The sequence below is a fragment of the Mastigoproctus giganteus genome, chromosome 1, assembly GCF_048544385.1.
Source record: "Mastigoproctus giganteus isolate SK-2022 chromosome 1, ASM4854438v1, whole genome shotgun sequence".
NCBI classification, from domain to species: Eukaryota; Metazoa; Arthropoda; class Arachnida; order Uropygi; family Thelyphonidae; genus Mastigoproctus; species Mastigoproctus giganteus.
Window position 1 is genome coordinate 126,272,034 of NC_143575.1, and position 21,225 is coordinate 126,293,258.

The following is a 21,225-nucleotide window of genomic DNA, read 5'->3' on the forward strand; positions in this document are numbered from 1 at the left end:
GGCAGTTTCCGGATTCCTGGCGCAAGGCAATCGTTCTTGCCTTTGCTAAGGCAGGAAAGGTTCGGAAATTCACTACCAATTATCATCCTATTGCTCTGACTAGCTGTCTGTGCAAAATCCTGGAGAGAATGGTTAATTCTCGTTTAATATGGTATTTAGAATCAAATGACCTTCTCTCCAACATCCAGTGCGGCTTCCGAAGGAACCGGTCCACTTTGGACCATCTTATTAGACGGGAAACATCCATCCGGGATGCTTTCCTAAAACGCGAACACTTGGTGTCAGTGTTCTTTGACATGGAGAAAGCGTATGACACAACTTGGAGATTTGGCATTTTAAAAGATTTACATAGCCTAGGCCTTAGAGGGCATCTCCCCTTTTTTATTCAAAACTTTTTAGCCAATCGATCTTTCCAAGTTCGTGTGGGATCCTCACTCTCTCGTTCCTTCAGCCAAGAGGAGGGAGTACCACAAGGATCAGTATTAAGTGTCACGCTTTTCGCCATCAAAATAAATTCCATCACAGAACAACTTCCTCCAAATGTAAACAGTGCCCTCTATGTTGATGACTTTAGCATTTTTTGTCAGTCATGCAACATGAGGGTTATTGAAAGACCACTGCAAAAAGCCATTGATCGCCTCAATTCCTGGGCACTTGCTAATGGCTTCAGGTTCTCGCCAGAGAAGACCGTTTGCATACACTTTTGTCGTAAGCGTAATCTTCATCCTGAACCTGAATTAAGGCTCGGACAAAATGCTATTCCAGTAGCAGGAGACACAAAATTCTTGGGACTCATATTTGATAAAAAACTGACATTTCTGGATCACATCCGTCAACTCCGCACAAAGTGCACACGAGGGCTTAATATTCTCCGCTCGCTCTCCTCTACATCTTGGGAAGCAGACCGATGCACCCTTCTACGGCTTTACCGTGCACTTGTGCGATCCAAATTAGATTATGGGTCCCAGGTATATTCCTCAGCCAGAGACAGTGCCCTTCGATGGCTGGATCCTGTCCGTCATCAGGTTCTCCGTATCGCTACTGGAGCATATCGCACATCTCCTGTCCAGAGCTTATACGTCGAAGCAAACGAACCACCGTTATCGCTTCAACGTAAACAGTTGTCTTTAAAGTACGCTTTAAAACTGAAATCCCTGCCAGATCACCCTACGTGGCTATCCTTTTTTGAGCCACGATGGGAAAATTTGTACAATGCCCGTAAGACTGCCAATCGTCCTTTTGGTATTCGTCTCCAAGAGCTACTCAAAGAACTTAATATCAAGGTAGACAAGGTTGCCCAAACACCTAAGCAACCCCTTCCACTCTGGCATGCTCATGTCCCGAAATGTGATTTGTCCCTTCGGAATTGGGGAAAGTTGGACACTCCATCATCTGTCTACCTGCAGCTTTATTCAGCACACCAAGCTAAACATTCTGACTTCGCGCCAGTTTACACAGACAGTTTGAAGTCAGAATCATATGTGGGATCTGCTGCTGTCTTTACAGACAACACTACATCGGAGCAGATTTCCTCTGAATGTAGCATATTTACTGCAGAGCTGCACGCAATTGAGTTAGCCTTGGATCACATTAGTAAATGCCAATACCAACAGTTCATTTTCTATTCCGACTCTCTTAGCATGTTACAGGCTTTAATATCTGTGAGATATAATCCTCATCCAGTTCTGTCTAGTATTCAGCAGAAGATTCACTTCCTCTGTGGACGTGAATATGATATCTGCTTCTGCTGGATTCCTAGCCACATTGGGATTACGGGAAATGATTTGGCTGACGCCGCAGCCAAATCAGCAATTCCCAATAATAACTGCTGCCTGTCAGTCCCCTATACAGACTACAGGCAAATAATACACGAGAAGATACACTCCCAATGGCAGGATTCGTGGAATAGACACACTGCGAATAAATTATATCGTATAAAGCCTGTAATTGAACCGTGGCAGTCTAGTCTGCGCAGGAATCGTAAGGAGGAAGTTGTTCTTGCCCGGACCCGCATAGGACACAGTCATTTAACTCATTCGTTTCTGCTGAGGGCTGATGACCCTCCTATGTGTGTGTCCTGTGGCACAATTTTAACGATTAACCTTTTAATTGACTGTCCAGATTTTAGCAGCACCCGTTTTACCGCTTTTAATCATCTGACTGAACCTTATACACTCAGTCAGATTTTATCTGACAATGACAACGTGTCTGCTGTTTTTAACTATTTTAAATCAATAAAAGTTTTTAATTGTATTTAAAATTTATGTTATTGTTATCTCTTTATTGGTTTATTTTTATATACCTGTTATTATATATCTGGACATGGTGGCCTAACTACTTAGGTCACTGAATGTTTTAACTTTTTATAATATGACCGGTATTTGGCACATTATAGCCTCAGTTGCTGATGCGCCAATAAAACCCAAACCCAAACCCAGGCTGCTCCTGTGAAGAGACCCTATTTGATCTGGTCCTGTGCTTGGAGAACTCAACCTCCAAATAGGAATTAGCTATTTTTGCCGACTTCGAAGGAGCCTTCGAAACTGTATGGTGGGAAAGTGCCCTTGAACATCTCTGTTCGGCCACATGCCCTTCCAATTTGTACAAGGTGTTCCAGAAAATACTTTTCAGAGTGCTCTGTAGTAGTAAAATCAAAATTTCTTCAGATCACAAGGCCTGTCTGCGGGGGTTGTCCTCAGGGCTCTGCCCTTGGGGGCCTTTGGTCTGGAACATGGTTCTCCAAAATTGGCATGGTAACTCCTTTGAGAACACAAAAATTGTAGCATTTTCGGATGATCTCACCATCATCGTGTTTGGAAACTCACGCTCTGCTCTGGAAGCTAATGCTCACCATGTTTTGTCCAATCTCTCCATCTGAACCAGGTTAAACAAGCTCCACATTAATCCAGCTAAATCCAAAATGATGATCTTCAAGAATAAACTTGACCTGCAGAGACCCCGCAAATCAAGATCTCTGGTGTGCAACTGCTCTTAGTTATGCAAGCAAGCAAGGGTCTTAGGGGTCACTATAGACTACAAACTCTGCTTCTTCCCACACCTCCAATGCCTCAGCACCAAAGTTAAAGCTTTTTCTGCCTCCATCCTCAGTCTCTCGAAGTGATTGGGGTTTGTCTAAGAGAACTATACTACAAAACAGCATTCCTACCCATTGTAACTTATGCCGCCGGTGTGTGGTTCCACTATGCAGTTATTATAGTAAAAAAAAAAGGCCTACGTGCTCTGGATTCATTACGAAAATTTATTTTGTTTCTCAGAACAAACTTAACATAATTACAATTAATAAGCTTATTATAAAAATGCAGTTATTATAAAAATGAGAAACAAACTGAACTCCATTCAAAGAGGAATGATCCTGGCCACCCACTATATATGCAGGACTGTTTCCATGGCAGCTATTCAGGTAATTGTGGGAACTCTCCCGCTTGATTTGTTTACAATCATCCGTGGGCTCTGCTTCAGAATCAGAAAAAAAATACCAACCTGTATTCTGGATATTGAGCTTGATCTCACTGCAGATGAGAAGTGTGAAAAAACAAGATATTACAGTGAACTGGTCAACATCTGGAAATCCAGGTGGAATACGTCGCTATAAGGCACAGTAACCAAAAGATTCCTCCCCGAGGTAGTAAAGTTTGCAATGACCAAAACTGCAAGATCCTGGTTCTCTCTCAGCCTTGAAACGTCCTTCTTGGTTGACCGGCCACGGCTCCCTAAATGAAAAGCTGTACCAACTGGTGCTTCTCGCTACTGACCTATGCTTTTGTGGATGCAAGGAAAACTGGTACCACCTTCTTTTTGACTGTGACTTGTACGAGGATCTCAGAGATCAACTTCAGAGAGACATTCTGAACTTCTCCCCAAACAATGTGGATCAACTAATCCAGACTCCAGACAATCTTTCCTCCCTGCAGGCCTTTGCACTTGGCATTTTTACCTGGTGAAAGACCTTGTATGCCAATGCCAGACAAACAGTTCTACAGCCTAGATTTCACACTTGTGAAGGGGAAGGCTAAATTCAATTTTTTCTTCTATATATATTTTTTTATTTTATTTTATTATTAATATTATTTTTTTTTTAGTTCTGGTTTTTTTTTTTTTTTTGCTAAATTTGCTGTACTATCAATTTTTATTTTATTTTATTTATTTTTATTTTTCATATATAAATATATTACTTTATTATTATAATATATTACAATGTATTACCTTTATTATAATATATTACCTGCAGGCACCACTAGCTTTATTATTATTTTTTTTATTCTATTTTTATTTATTATTTATTTTATTATTTTTTATTTTTTTATTTATTATTATTTTTTATTTTTTATTTATTTTACAACCTGCACCATAGGTGTTTTTTTTTTTTCCCTCTCTTCCCTCTGGAATGGGCCCCCAAAGGTTCCTGGCCCACCTGCTGACAACACCAGGTGGGACAGAGTCTCTTTCGAGACGGTACATGTTTTACTGGGAGTGGCCCACCTTCCCGTAGTGTGGACGAGTACCCAGAATCATCTGTCCAGGTGACTGATGCTTCTGGGTAGCCAAGCGGCCAGACACAACAACAGAACACACACAAATCTACGTCACACATATCTGGCCCATTTGTACTGATACTGTTCTTCACGGAGATACGAGATGGAGTTGAACAAACGTTCTAGGTGCCGCCCTTACATATACACATGTCCACATGTTATGTTTTTTATATGATTGAAGATTTCATGGAAGAGGAAACACATTTCACCATAATAATCTAAAAACCCATACCTTTCCAGCTATTGGTATTATCACAAATGCAATAAGATCAAGTTTGCTACTCGTTTATAATTAGATTGCATTAATAGAAAAGCCCAATAAACTGGGAACTGCAAATTGTTTTATGGTAGTGGCCTCTAGAAATGTGCTCCTCCACTACGCTATCCTGCCTCACGAAATTTCTGTTTGAATACAAAAATGTGAGCTCCTTAAAACATTAGTCAACCTACAATATCACGTGTTATCTTGTGAATACAGTGAATGACAAGTGTCTCCCTGACGATTTTTCAGCTTCGTAAATTTGTATGTATTGCTGTGCAGATCAGGCTCCTCCATAGCCAGGTGGGCAGGAGCAGCAGTGCGTAGCACACGCTTCTTGATTAGACCAGGGTTCGAGCCTGTGCCCACCAAATACGGAGGATGCGGAAAGGTCAGGGAATGACCACCGCATATCCCCGGAGTAATATGACCTTAGTTGCTAATGCTCCTAAAAACCAAATAACAAACAAATAACAATCTGCGCATGTCACTGTTCAGCTTGTTGCCGAGTTTTCATTCACCAGGTGTCACTTGCAGACAAAATCATGCATGACCCAACTCTAAAATCGGGATATACTGTATTGTTCCCTAATATATCATTCACAGTTCGAAAATGCGCATTATAGCAGAACTGGCTGTATTTCCATGGTCATAGTTCTTCTGAATTGGCTTCTATAATCCAATCCCCCCCCTCTCTCCCCCCTCCCCCCTCTCTCCCAAACCAATCCAACACATGTTGCAACCAGTCTGCATCCCTTTACTCTCCAACCTTTCTTCTTCCTTATTTATCTCTTCAACTTTTGTTTTATAGAACAATTTCCCTTCGCATCTATTTCCTGAAAATTATAATCTAGAGAAATTGAAGTGAAGTCAACAAGTACTTTCTTTTTCATCTTCTCAACCTTAAACCCATGCATGGTAATAAGCACTATGGGTTCAAATTCCTTTTGTGTTTGTGATTTCATAAAAAATATATATATATATATTGTGTACAGGTTTGGAATCCTCATCCTTAGGGAGGATGCAGTTCTGTTGGAATGGGTGGTTAGGGATACAAAATTATTTCAAGTCTTTAGTTACCGGGAGAGACTTGAATTTTGTACAGTGCAGTATTTGTAAACTAGTCGTGTATGAGGGGACCTGATTGGAATGATTGTTGCTCTAAATGGGTGGTGTAAACTAAATTCTTGATGCTATTATTTTTCCTCATATGGCAGATGTGGGATGACATAAGTTTAAATTGCAAAAGGATAGAAAGCATTGGATAAATTATTAGAAGAGACAAACAAATGAAGTGACTTTTTTTTCCCCTTCTGTATAAGCATTAGTACCTTGTATCATTTTGCCAGTGCTAATATAAATCAGAATGGCAATAGGCCTGTTTATAGAATATGGTCCATTTGCACACCTAATATCATTAACATGATTTTGCAGCCTCAATAGCAAAAAATTGCCGCACCAAAAATTTCCCCCCAAACAGCAACAGAATATATTAAGTGTTTTTCCCTTCTTGAGCCAAATTGCTAGTTATAGTGTAAAACCAGTTGTGATAGAAAATTATGTGGAAATTGCAAAATCTTTTGATTTTTGTTTTTTATAGTGTTGTGAAAATCTCTGCTGCAGATCCTGTTGAACCTGCACATGAATTAATTGCTGTAGTTGATCCAGTTTCTCGTGGAGCCCAGAAATTTTCTCCAATTTTGTCAGTTTTGCAGAGGGTAATTAACGCCCATGTGCAGATATTCCTGAATTGTGTAGATAAACATTCAAATATGCCATTGAAGAGGTAGGTGGAACCCTATTGTTTAGCTGAAAATTTTGTGATGTCACACTGAATAACTGCTGTTTTCCATTTTTTTTGATTATTCATTCATTTTATTCATTCCTCTTTCTATTTTTGGTGAGAGAAATGTTGCCAAAATTCTCTGTCTGTCTTGGTGTGATTTTGTAAGAAAGTAAAAGCCAAAAAAAACTAAATTTGCATAAAAATTAAATTTTCTATTAAGTTTGCCAGTGTGAAATTGAGATTTCACATGAGTCCACTCGGATGGTTTGCCATCAGTTTATAACTAAGGAAGGCATTGAATTTAAATCAGATACAGTGGATTCCAGTTATTTGGGACACCGGTTAATCGGGGCAGCCTTTTATTTGGGGCAAATCTTAAAAAACAGAAACCAATTGAGAAAATAGCCAGGGTTTACTTCGCTTAATTGGGACAGCATGCCATTTAATCGGGGCAGGAGACCACGGCACTGGAGATTACCCCATGATTGTCTCCAGCTGTACCACGTGGTTCAGTCGAAATTCTGGAAGTCACAACCATAAAACAATAAAAACAATTAGCAGTCATCTGTTTATTGGGCTTTTCTGTTAGTGAAATCTATCATAAATGTACAGTAAACTCGATCTTACTGAATTTGTGGTAATACCGACAGCTGGAATTCTGTTGGTTATTATGGTGAAGTGTGTTTACACTTCCATGGAATCTTCAATCATATAAAAAAATTAATTTTCAGATCTTCTCTTCATTCCTCTTTTTAAAGCTTTGTAACTCGTTACTCCGTTCTCACTAGCGCCATGACAGGACACCATGTGCCTTCCTAGCCACCTGCTGCCCTCAATGGCAAATTTCCTATCTGACATTCTTCAAGGTGGGCTGGTGTTTATAGAGTAGAGTCTTGAATCCTTTGTTAATGACATAGAAAAGCACTGCAAGGGAATTTTTCAAAGTTTGCTAATGAGGTGATCTGAAAAATGACAACTGAAGTTTAATGCTTATAAGTGTTTTGCACTTGGAAAACAGAAGCTGACAAAGTTGTTCAATATGAAAACGACTTAGAGTTTTAGTAATAATAATAATTAATAATAATGATAATTTTTCTATACTCCGGGATGATCACATGGTCAGAAGAGAGAATACAAGAAACAGCACCGCATTTAGCAATCACAATGTTCAAGTCCGTGAAATACTAGAATATATTGAATTTGTTTATTCATGTAATGAGACAGTTTTTTACAGTGTGTTGTGTGAAACATAACTTCAATTACAATCTATGAACTTTAATTTACCTCCAAGAATAAATAGGACGGGACTATTGAAATTAAATTTTGCAATTAGTTGTACAATCAAATCTCATTAATACAAAGTTCATATTCAAATACAAATATACAAATCTCATATTCAAGGGACCCAAAATTTCACATTTTGCAATAATGAGGTTTGTGCTAATGAGGTTTCCCAAAAGTATCAAAATTTTATCTTTTTTTTTTTTTTTTTGGTGCATACTATACATCTAAGAATAATAATAAATAATAATAATATCAAAAAAAAATGAAAAAAAAAAAATGGCTTGTGTGCCGAGCATGTGCAGTAGATTAGATGGTTTTATGTGAAACATCCTTGGCTAAGAGAAATTCAAGCCAATAGCCTAATTATCTATTTGATTGTGACCATTTGTTGAACAGTATGACTTCACAATCTGAGTAAATCTGATCAGTCGCAAAAATGCATCACGCACTCTAGTCACACTACTAGTGAATGCTCGGCACAGTCTAGTGGTGGGAGGGTGAGAAGTACCTCTGGTGGAAGCTGTGGATGATGTAACTTTCATGATGCTTTTTTTTTTTTTTTTTTTTGTGACTGATAGATTTACTCAGTTGTAGGTGCCCCCAAGAATGTTTCACATCAAAAATAAATTAATTTAAATTAATAAAATAATAAAAATAAAAGCCTTGTCTAATACAGTAATAGGAATATCACATTTTTTAAAGATTTTATTTTGTTTGTATGATAAACTTAGAGTAAAGCAATTAACAGAAATGAAAATATTGCAGTATATAATTTGATATATGCAATATTTTAGTATCGCAGTAAAAAGAATTACAGTGGAACTAATTCTTTGTCAGTTCCTATATTCGTCAAATCCAATATTCATCACGAAAAGTCACCCACCACATGGTGGGTGACTTTTGCCTCGTGCAATCGCCCACGCAGTAGGCGATTGCACAAGGCTATCAAGATGGCAGATCAAAAAATTTAAAAGGCGAACAGGCATTCATAATGTAGTTAGGCATGGAGAGGCTTCAAGCTTGAATGCAGAAGATGCTAAAAAGTTTGTTGAAGATTTCAAAAACTATGTAGACACTGAGGGATTTATCCCTCTACAAGTTTTTAATTGTGATGAGACGAGCCTATTCTAGAAAAAAATGCCTAGAACTACTAAAGAGAAAAAAGCATTACACGGACACAAACCAATGAAAAGACAGGTTAACACACTTGCTGTGTGGTAACGCTAGTGGGGACTGCAAAATTAGACCATTGTTCATTTATCATTCAGAAAATCTGAGTGTTTTTAAGAAAAACAATATCATAAAAAGTAAACTAGATGTGATGTGAAGGGCTAACAGTAAGGCTTGGGTAACAAGACAGTTTTTCCTGGAGTGGATTCATGAAGTGTTTGCTCCAAGTGTGAAAGCTTATCTAGAAAGTTATAATTTACCTGTAAAGGCCTTCTTGGTTTTGGACAATGCTCCTGCTCATCCCCCTGGCTTGGAAGATGATTTGGCAGGGAAATACAGCTTTATTTGCATTAAATATCTACCACCAAACACGCTTCTCTAATCCAACCCATGGATCAGCAGGTCATTGCCTGTTTTAAAAAAATTTATACAAAAGCCCTGTTTCAAAGGTGTTTTGAAGTGATGTCGGAGACAGAACTTACATTAAGAGAATTTTGGAAAAATTACTTCAGTATACTCCATTGTTTGAGGATAATTGATAAGACATGGGGGGAAGTGTCTTCCAGGACAATGAACTCGGCCTGGAGGAAATTGTGGCCAGAGTATGTGTCAGAAAGAGACTTTCAAAGTTTTGGGTCAGAACCTGTTGTTGATGAAATTGTGTCTCTGGGCAGGTCCATGGGATTGGAGGTTGGTATTGAAGAGGAATTGGTGGAGGACCATGGAAGGGAGCTGACAACAGAAAATCTGTTGGACCTTCATAAAGAACAGGAAGGTGAAGCAGTGGAGGAAATTTCATTAGAGAAGAAAGGGTGAAGTAAAGGCAGCATCCCAACTGCTGACATTAAGGAAATGCTGTCCAATTGGGCCAAAACAGCAGAATATGGTCGAGAAGTGGCACCCGAACATTGCCATAGTTAATATAAATTCTTTCAATGATAATGTGATTGGATACTTTCAGAAAATTTTAAAAAACAGATAGAAACAGACAACATTGGACAAGTCCTTTGCTAAATTGAGTGCTAGTGAATCTTCAGGAAAGGGACAAAAAAGACATTGATCACAAGAATTGGAGTTACCTGATGTTTTAATAGAAGGTGACTTTCCTTCTAAACAACAATTCCTTTCCTCCTCTTCAGCTTCTGCCATCATCACTCCTCAGTAAAGGTAAAGGTAAATATCAGATTATGTATCAGATTCGTGGCTGGGAACAGATTACTCCAATTTTAGATAATTCCTAGAAAAAATTGATTCTATATTCATCCGATTCAGTATTCGTCCGTCCCTCAGGAACGGATTAATGATGAATATAGAGGTTCCACTGTACAATCTTAATATAAAAGGAGGCATGCAAACCATTAACTTTTTTAATAAATTAATCTAATTTAAAGAAAGAATCCAATGTTGTTTGCACAGTTTTTGTCCTATATGCATTTTTAACTACAGCAGAGACATTATCAAATGCAATAGTTTCTTTATCAACGTTACTACAGGCCAACACATTCTCTATTATACTCAATGCATTTTGGGCATATTTTTTGATGGCAGTGTATGTGCTTCTTCACTTTTGCTGTCGCTGGTAACAAAAACCATCATTTTTCTTGGTGCTCAGCAGCTCTTCTGGTGTTGGCATTACTGTTGTAGCAGCTTCAACATCCACCTTCACAAACTCTTTAAATTGCCAACAAAATTTATATGCTCCTTCAAATTCCCCATTCCTCAATGTTATTATCACATTCATCTGCTGGACCATGTTTTTCAATGTTATTCTCTCCACTCTTTCTGAAGCAGTTGATTATTACACTAGATGCAATACTGTCCCAAGCAATAAGATTGCAGATAGCATTCAAGACATTCCAATTTGGCGGCAAATTATTCCCCCCTCCTATGTTGTGGATCAAGTACCTTATCATGTGGGCTCTGTATGCTCTCTTGAGGTTATAAATAATGCCTTGATCCAATGGCTGCATAAAACCAATGGTATTAGAAGGAAAAAACAACAGCCAAATATTTGTCAACTTAAGTGTCTCAGCAGAATGTGCTGTACAATAATCTAGTATCATCAAAATGTTCCTTTTTTTCTGAAGCAATTCTTCTGTCCACTTTTGATAACCAAGACTGAAAAATTTTGACCATAAGCCAAGCACTTCTATTGGCCTCATAATCACAGGGAAGTTGGTTAACTTATTTAAAACATCTTGGCTTGGAAAACTTACCAATCACAAGTGGGCATAGTTTTGTACTGCCATCTGAATTTGAACAGTGTTAGTTGTCTGATGGCACCAGGGGTTCATCCCATCTCCAGAACAGTCTTTGTTTACTTAATTTTCCGCCATGAAAAGACTCTCCTCAAACAGCAAATGTTTTGTTTGGCATAAAATTATAAAATAAACCTGTCTCGTCAAGATTAAAAATATCCTTTGCCTCATATTTTTCAAGAATGGATCATGCAGAACATAACCAGTTTGTAGCCCTTTGTCGACTAATCCAGACTCTGCACACACATTTCACAAAACAAAGTTATTCTAAGTTGTCTTTAAATCTTTGGAGCTAGCCACCAGAGGCGTAGCTAGGTTTTTGGCACCCTTGGCAAATTCGTGGCTATGGCCTTTTTACAATAATTAGTAAAACCGGCGTAAAAAGGTGCATAAATGAAATTATCATAATAAATAATAATAACTGCAGTCTGACTTTTGTTTAACAAACTTCTTTATACCAGATTTTTGTGTTTAGCGAATTTTTTTAAATTCCTCTTCGCAATTACATTTAAAATTGTTTGTAGAACAAAGAAAAATTTTCTATATGAGATTATGTGGTGAACGGATTACGAGAGCCTTAACTGGGTATGCATTGTTCGCCCCTCTCGCCTTCAAGAAATTTAGGCAACAGTTCTGTTGCTAAGCACAATGGTAATCTCTTTGGCTTAAAAGATTACCGGCAACTTAGTGGTACCCGTAAAACCTATCCAACTTCCTGTTCCACATTTGATTGGATACTATGATGTGGTCACAAAGGAGCTGGAGGCAAAAAATAATTTTGATGTATACTTGGATTTTAAGAAAGCTTTTGATACCTTGCACATGGAACAAATTAAGCAGTATGGTATTAAGAGCAAGTTGCTACAATGGATAAAAGGGTGGTTGAGTGGGAGATGACAAAGAGTGGTAGCCAATGGACGCTGCTCTTTGTGGAATAATATTATTAGTGGAGTACCCCAGGGTTCGGTGTTGGGCCCAATGTTGTTTTGTATATTTATCAATGATATTGATGAAAGTATATCAGGCTTAATGTCCAAGTATGCAGATAATACAACGGTTAACAGAGTTGTTAATGACAGTAATGGCAGTGTGCTACTGCAACAGGATCTAGAAAAGTTGGGCAAATGGGTATTGTGACAACTGAAGTTTAACATTGACAAATGCAAAGTACTGCATATGGGAAGCAGTAACTGCAGAGTAACATACCAACTGTGTGGTATGATACTTAGGGTGGTAGAAAATGAAAAAGACCTGGGAGTAAATGTACAGTCAATTATGAAGTTTTCTGAACAGTGCAGACAGGCTGCCAGAGCAGGTCATGGGTTCTTGTCAATGATATACAAGAATTTTGCGAGCAGAGATAAGGAGGTGATAATCCCTTTGTATAAGGCAATGGTCAGGCCACACCTTGAGTACTGCATACAGGTCTGGAGACCTCAATTTAGGAAGGATGTAGAGCTGTTGGGGCAAGCACAGAGAAGGGCAACAAGATTGGTGAGGGGAACGAAGGGGTTCTCTCTCTTACCAAGAAAGGCTCAAGTGTTGCAAATTGCAGCTTCTGGAGAGTAGGCACTTGCGAGGGGGTGATCTGATCGAGGCATTAAGGCCTTGAATGGATTGAACAGGCTTAATTCTGATGGGATTAAGATCTTCCTATTAGAAAACAGGCCTTGTGTGTCGGGTTGCATTATATCAACAAAGTTTCTTGCGACGACCAACTAACTGGTTAAAATAAATTTATTAAAATAAAAATGATATATACATGATCATGCCCAGCTGACTTGTGCTATTGTACCCATCAATATATACTGAAGTACATCACTCACAGACTAGCTGATGAAGAGGCACTTCGCTTCAAAAACTACTATGTATTTTAACGCTTTTATCTTATCTTATTGTATTTAACCCTTTTATCTTATTATTTCTGTTTTAACTTACGTATATATCATTTTTATTTTAATAAATTTATTTTAACCAGTTAGAGTCGGTCATCACAAGAAACGTTGATGATATCTTCCTATTGTTCAGATTATGAACCTGAGGGAGCATAAATTCAAATTGATGATATCTTCCTATTGTTCAGATTATGAACCTGAGGGAGCATAAATTCAAATTGAGAAAGACATTATAGAAATTTCTTCTACCTCTACTACTACTACTACTACATACCGACAAATCGAGCTGGTCAACTACTTTCTGTGTATCCAAAGCCAGTGGGCAGTGGCCAATAGGCTGTGGTCAATCTTCTACTGTAAGCACCCTGTTAGAGTTTTATGAGTGTGGTTTTCCTGTACCCAACAAAGGGTGATCTGTTGTTTCGCTGAAGTGAATATCTGAATCGTCTGCAAACTCTGACATTAAGCCTGATATACCTTCATCAATATCATTAATAAATACAGAAAACAACAATGGAACCAACACTGAACCCTGGGAGACTCCACGAAGAGCATTGTCCATTGATTACCAATCTATCTTCCACTCAGCCATCCCTTTATCCATTCTAGCAACTTGTCCTTAATTCCACACTGCTCCAATTTGTACAGTAGTCTTCCATGTGCAACAGTATCAAAAGCTTTCCTAAGATCCAAGTATATGATATCAAAATAATTTTTTGCATTCAATCAAGTTGGTAAAACGACTTCCCCTTAACAAACCCATGCTGTGTCTGAATTATAACTGAAGTCTTGTCTAGATTGTCTTGTCTTCTCTGCAGTGCTTCTTTATCCAGTGCCTCCACTGGGTAAAGAAGCACCCAGTTTTTCTTTACCCAGTTGTATTAACGTGATTTTACTGTATTGTGATGATTATAAGATTAATTTCCTTGGAACAGAAGTTAAACTACCAGGTCTGTAATTACTTGTGTTAGCCTTTAATCCTCCTTTGTGAATTGGGGTCACATTTGCATGTCCCCAGTCCATGGGTACCTCCCCTGAACCCAAGGAACCTGTTTTAATTATGGATAAGGGTTTGCTTACTTCCTTTGCTGCCTCCTTCAATATAACTGGATAGATCCAAAAAACCCCAAGTGCCTTTCTTATGTTTATCTTCAACAATTTCTGCCGACCGGGCTAGCCGAGTGGGTAAAGTACCTGCCCGGCAACCCAAAGGTCGCGGGTTCGATTCCCGCCTCGGGCTTGGATTAAAGTACTGCAAAAACCTTGGGAGGTGCAATATGGCCACAGAAGCCGATGCGCCAACAACTATCAAATCACTTCAACAATTTCTACTCCATTTGGCTCTCATTTCTTAAGAAATCATTTAGCTCATTGCCAGGGTTTAATACACCTCTGGCATTCCCCTCCCAGAATTACTCCTCATTTGTAAATGTAGATGCAAAATACTGATTCAGTTTGTTAGCTACCTAAGCAGGATCGTCAACAGTTGAACCCTCAACATGAAATGGACCAATCTGATTCATCCCCTTCCTTCTAAAGTTTACTTAAGTTACTCTTTGCATCTTTTGCCAAAGATTTCTCGTAATCTGCCTTTGCCTGCCTAACCTCCCTTTTGACTTGATTACAGACCAGCATATATCTACCATAGGCTTCTGTATCACCTAAATTAAAAATCACAATATTCACGATCATCCATTTATATAGCACAACAACAGTATATACACATCGTTTATAACTTTAAACTATTCAGTATTTCAGAACGTACACAGTTCTTGAATGGCGAAGTGCTGTGCATTCGAGCATGTACCGACGAAGCGGTCGCCTGATTGATCCCTTGAAAGTTGCGTTCTGGACAGCAAATAGATGTATGCTGCTATGCAGTATGTACTCACGTTTAAGGATGCATGCATGCAGGCTTGAATCGCCCTCTGAAAACACGGCATTTGGCAAAAATTAATTTTCACCCCGCCCTCTGCTCTCACCCTGATGCGACATCTAGGGGTGCAATTTCGTCAGCTAACTTCAGGTGTCGAAATAGCTTGACACAGAACTGATATGGTCTCAGTGGTGCCCCTCTGATACCAGTGCCCTTGGCACCTGCCCCAATTCCAAGGCATTCCTACGGCACTGCTGTATTTGAAGTCACTAATTCCATATTGCTGAGATACTTTGCCCTTTCTTGCAAAATTGAACCTGATATTGGCAAATTAGATGCACACATTTGTTGGTACCACCTGAAAAGTTTTGTTTCAAGCTCCTTGTGTTTTGCACCATAAATTCGTTTCTAATTTTTTTTTATCACTGCTCTAGTGTCATGCACTTCCAAGTTTTTTCGGTTTTTCAGTATTGTAGTTAAAGTAGGTAAAGGGATGTTGTATTCCTTTGTAATGTCCATTTTGCTTTGTTCCATCCTATCAACCTCTTGTATAATTTTCAGTTTAATTTCCAGACTCAATTCCATCCGTTTGTTTTGTTGCCATAACACTGATAGAGGAGATTCAATATAAACAAACTTTAAATTAATTTAAAGACTAGTTCTAAAAAGAAGATCAGCTCAGATAAAATGGCACAAAAATAGATTATACTGTAGCAAAAGACTCTGAAACTGGCATAACAATTGCAACTGACCTTAATCCCGTGAAGAGCGAGGGAGTGTAAACAACTTAGAAAAACTGTTTTTATTCTTTTGTTAATTTAACAGCACATCCTTCACAATGATATTTTTCAGAGTGCACTTATATTGTAGCTACCATAAACTGATTTTGTTTACAAAAAAGTAAATTCTAATAATTCAGTGCCATCCTTTGGGAAGCAGGGAACCAGGTAGTGAGAGGCAAAAATCAGACAACTGTGCCAAGATTTGTATTAAACATACAAAATAACAATTTTTATTTCTCATAGGGTGAAAACAAACTTTGTAATGCACATTAACCAAATTTTGTAATAAACAAATATATTTACATAGTAAACATATTCGCCTATCCTTTCACAGGACAATGGTATGTGCTTCATATAACGAGTACTCTGTATAAACTGAGTTTGTATTAACGTGATTTTACTGTATTGTGATTATAAGATTTGTCTAATTAGTTGGATCTGGATCTGTCTGACAGTTTCAAAAATTTTAATAAATTTTTATTTTTTTAAAACTTTTATTACTAATTGGTTTTTATCTTTTTTATAGTATATCGTTGTATACTCTATTGTACAAAAAGTAATTTTGTTTAATGTGTTTATATATCCATACATTTAATTAAATGTTATGAAATTTTGCTTCTTTTTCTAATTTGAATATACAGTATTCAGTAAGGTTGAAGTTTTTTTATCTAAAAAAAAATACTGATAACTGGAAATTCTGTCTGTTTTCATTATTTGTATAAATAATATTTGTGTATTTGAGTTCCACTGAATTAGATAGCATATTTCAAATCAAAATTGTCTGTTTCTTCTTCCTTATAAGTAACAGGCTTTGGAGCCTGTTACAGTCCCATGTCATCTCTGACATCTCCTCTTCCCAGGGGTGCCTCCATAGCCAGGTGGGCAGGAGCAGCAGTGCATAGCACACGCTTGATTAGACTGAGGTTCGAGCCCGTGACCACCAAATACGGAGGATGAGAAAGGTCAGGGAATGACCACCGCATATCCCCAGAGCAATATGGCCTTAGTTGCTAATGCTCCTAAAAACCAAATAACAATCCTCTTCCCAGGTGGTTAATAATTTAGTATCTGTTTTAGGGTTCTTTGATTTGCTTCCATTATATTGATGTTCTTCTATTATATCCTAAAGGGTTTTTTATTTTATTTATTTATTTATTTTTTAAGTCTGCTATAGAATCCATGAATCGCATCTCTGCAGCTGTTATTTGTCTTTCTTACACATGGTTCGGAATTACTTTCATATATAAATAATGGTTTGACTAGTGTTTAGTAAATTCTTATTCTTGTATGTTTTTGCACAAGTTAATGTTTAAAACATGATTTTTGGGCTGCTGTGCCCTTTTGTCTTGAAATCTACCTTTTTTCTTCCATATATGTTATGCAGTAATCAAAATATTTTCAGCTAGCTACTTATTCTGAGACTCGGTTTTTTATTTAATTTTGCGCCTGATGGACTTCTCACCTTTGAAAGCCATTACTTCGGGTGTTCTTAGTGATATTTTTATTTCATTAATTTTTTTTTTCTCTCATTAAGTTTAAATTATCCTCGGAGCATTGAAACTTAGTAGCAAAAATGAATAATTGGTCTCCAGTTTCTTCTCAGAATTTATGTGAATATTGAAGAGAAGAGGCAGCATCCTTGTTTATTGATTTCCAGTTTTAAACCTCTTTGTTAATTTATATTGCAGTTATTTTTATCATAGATGTTATATATGGCTCTTATTATTTGATTTGGGGCACTTTATTTAATAATTTCTAATGATTTATCTCTGCTAATTTAATCAAGCAGCTTTTTTGTAGTCTATGAAAGTTAGATGTTTCAACGTTGTATTCTTTATATTTTTTTAGAATTTTGATGGAGAAATCAATGCCTTCAGTGTAGCAGTGTCCTTGTCTAAATCTGTTCTTATCTCTCTTACATTCAAAGAATTTACTTAGTTTGCTGTTAATCATCTTTACTTAGATTTTTATTTTATTTTTTTTGTTTAATAAGCATAGAACCATATAATTATTGCATTCTTTATTGTTTCCATTTTTAAAAATGGGAATGACTTTATTGACTAATGTTATTAGTATAGTCCCACAGGGTTCGGTGTTTGCCCATTGTTTCTGTATTTATTAATGATATTGATGAGAGTATAACAGACTTAATGTCTAAGTTTGTAGATGATACAAAGGTGGGCAGGATGGTTAAAGACAGTAATGAAGGTATGCTGCTGAAACAAGATCTAGAAAAATTAAGCAAATGCAAGGTACTGCATGTGGGTAGCAGTAATCCCAAGAAGAGCATATTAACTGTGTGGTACTAGTGGAAAATGAAAAGGACTTGGTGGTAATTGTGAAATCTGATATGAATTCTCTGAGCAGCAGACCGGCTGCCAGGACAGCTCTTGGGGTTTTGTCAATGATATACGGGAATTTTGCTAGAAAGGATAAGGAAATGATTATCCCATTGTGTAAGGCAGTGGTCAGGCCATATCTTGAGTACTGCGTACAGGTTCTGCAAGTCTCATTTTATGAAATTGAGCTTCTGATCAAAAACTAGGAGATATCCATAGCATTGTGCTTGCTCTTTGGTTCCTTGTGTACATTAACATTCTTATTGAATGCATTTATTATCAACCTGCCAGAGCCATATTTTTATAAGATTATTTCCTAAAGGATGAGAATAAATGCCTTTTTCATGTATCTGAAATTAATTAAATTATATGATATACTTAAGTCTGTTTTAACAACACATGCTCCAATTCACTCCATAGTAATGCATAATTTGGTCAGGGTGGCTTTTGTGAAAAAAAAACACTCCAACAATATCTCTTTAAATAAACCAAATATGCATTTGAAACAAAAGCATAGATGTTTTTTCAAGACTGCTTTTCAGGCTAGTTTTGAAAACTGTGCAGCAGTTATTCTTCCATCAGTATTGTTTAATAGGCAAATGAATCTTCCTGAGAGAAGTATGAAATGACCTTTTCAAGTGTGCACTAAGCAGATGACATCTCTGGAGGTGGGTGGGACAGGGGAGAGAAAGAGAGAGAATTTTCAGCTTGGAGCTTTGAACCAGGATCTCAGAAGGTTTTAGAAGAGCCCTATCACTTATTTTGTTTTTGTATGAAACATATTTTTGCATATACTTTCATACTGGAACAGTCATTGTCAAATATACATGACATTCAGAATCTGATGATGAAATTGCATTGAAAGTTTCTAAGTTTCACAGTATAGCTTTTCAAATCATATAAACAATCATTTGTGTGGCTTTGTGGTTCATTCCAGATAATGGGAATAGCAAAAGACAGACTTCTTATCTTGTCTCCATTTATCATGCTTGTGACAAACTTAGAATATATTTATCTTAGTTTTCACATTTCTAACAAATTCTGTTATGTCTTGTCTTTGATTTTTTTACAATAGAGCTAAAACATAGCAAAACGTGTCAGCTTTATTTATGAAATCACATGTTACTGTGTTTCACTGTAAAACGTACAACAGAAATAACAACATGGTTTTACTGGAATTTGTCTGCAAGAACTAAAGCATTACAGAGGATAACACTTTCTGGTGGTCTGCTGTTCACTTTGATATTAATGCCAACTTATGCTTTGCATTCTCAGTACTTTTGAAAGATTTTTTTGGTTCACAATAATACTTGGAAAATATGTATCCAGTGGTTGTCTTATGTAGCAATAATAAAATGCAGTATCATTTGCTGCATATAATTCATTCAGAAACAAAAATAATGCAACCTTTTACAGAAAATCTTATTTAATTATTATTATTATTAAGTAATGTGAGGAAGAGAGGTTGTACTGTTATTAGTCACAAAAAAAAATCACTGCCCACTTCATCTCTCTCTCCATCCACTCTAATAATTTGTCAAATTCCTCCTTAAATTAACCTGAACTCCACAATATCAGATGGAAGTTTGTCCCAAAAATCAATCACTCTCTGGCTGAAAGCAATTTTTTTTGCACATCTATCCTACAACCATCTTTTTACAATTTAAATTAATGTTGTCTAAATGAACATTTTGAGGAGAATATCATTGCTTTGGACTATTGGAAGCACTATGGAACTGGCATTGGTTGCCTGCCTATTCCTCAGATTTCAATCCGTGTGACTTCTTTCTGTGGGGATATATCAAAGATAGAGGTTTACCAGAGCAACCCAAGGATCTTAGAACAGTTTAAATCATTGGAGAGGTTCTTAAAGGAGTAATAACATATTTTAAAATAAGGCAGAGAAAAATTGTTATCTGTTTTTTTACAACAGATTTAAAACATAGCAAAACATGTCAGCTTTATTTATGAAACTGCATGTTACTGTGTTTTGCTGTAAAACTTACAATAGAAATAACAACATGGTTTTACTGGAATTTCTCTGCAAGAACTAAAGCATTACAGAGGATGGTACTTTCTGGTGGTCTGCTGAACCACATGGAGCATACTGTCATGTAAATTCTGTAAGTAACGATTTGCATACTTTTTTTTTTACTTGATTTGATCTTGTCTGTCTTAGCTTGTCATTTAGTGTTCAATATTAATATAACGTAGCCTAAGTAAGCCACAGGCTTTCGCTACCATGGCAAAAAAAAAGTAGATAAAAATTAAGCACATCTCTTGTCATGTAGCTGTCCACTTGACCTTTGGGTTTCTGCAAACTGTCAGCCTCGACTACTTGTGGAAGCAAATTATTCCTACAGTCTGTTCTTACCTCCTTCCCTGTAATATGAATTTGTCCCCCAACTTCTTACATCCTTTGTAAGAGTGAAAATTCTGCCTTCATTCATTTTACTAACCCGCTCTCAAAGCCTTGTAAACCTCAACCAGGTCTTCTCTAAAGTGCCTGGTTGCCAAGCTCTGTAGCCCGTATAATCAGAATCTTTCCTTATATGCCAATGCTAGTTACCCGTGTTTTGCCTGTCAAAAAGCTTAAAATCTTTTCCAGATGAGGTCTCCATAGTTGAACACAGTATTCCAAATGTGGTCTTATAATTGCCTTATACAGTGGGATTATGACCTCCCAGTCTCTACGGATAATGTTCAATAAATCATCGATAGAACCATGGGCTTCCCTGGCCAGCTGTCTGCACTGCTAGAGAAATTTCATATCTGCCCATATTGTAACTCTCAGATCCCGATCTTCCTCTACTATTTTTAATACCACCCCACCAAGTGTATAATTTATTTTGGAGTTGCTATTTCCCAAGTGTGTAACCCTTGCTATTTGCTGCATTAAAACATAGCTTCCACTTTATTGACCATTCTGAAGCCTATTCAAAGGAATCCTGCTTGACACTAATTATTAACAATCTTTACATCGTCTAGAAATTTTGACATTGCCTCCTTTATCCGTGTAGATT

General features: G+C 37.2%; 1 protein-coding gene across 1 annotated transcript in view; it reads left to right on the forward strand.

The window, feature by feature from the left end:
• Uggt (UDP-glucose-glycoprotein glucosyltransferase) overlaps positions 1–21,225 on the forward strand; it is an 820,111-nt gene that overhangs the window by 389,624 nt on the left and 409,262 nt on the right. Inside the window, exon 26 of the mRNA XM_090386735.1 lies at positions 6,413–6,598. Coding sequence (XP_090242861.1) covers positions 6,413–6,598 — 186 coding nt within the window. The remainder of the gene's footprint in view (positions 1–6,412; positions 6,599–21,225) is intronic.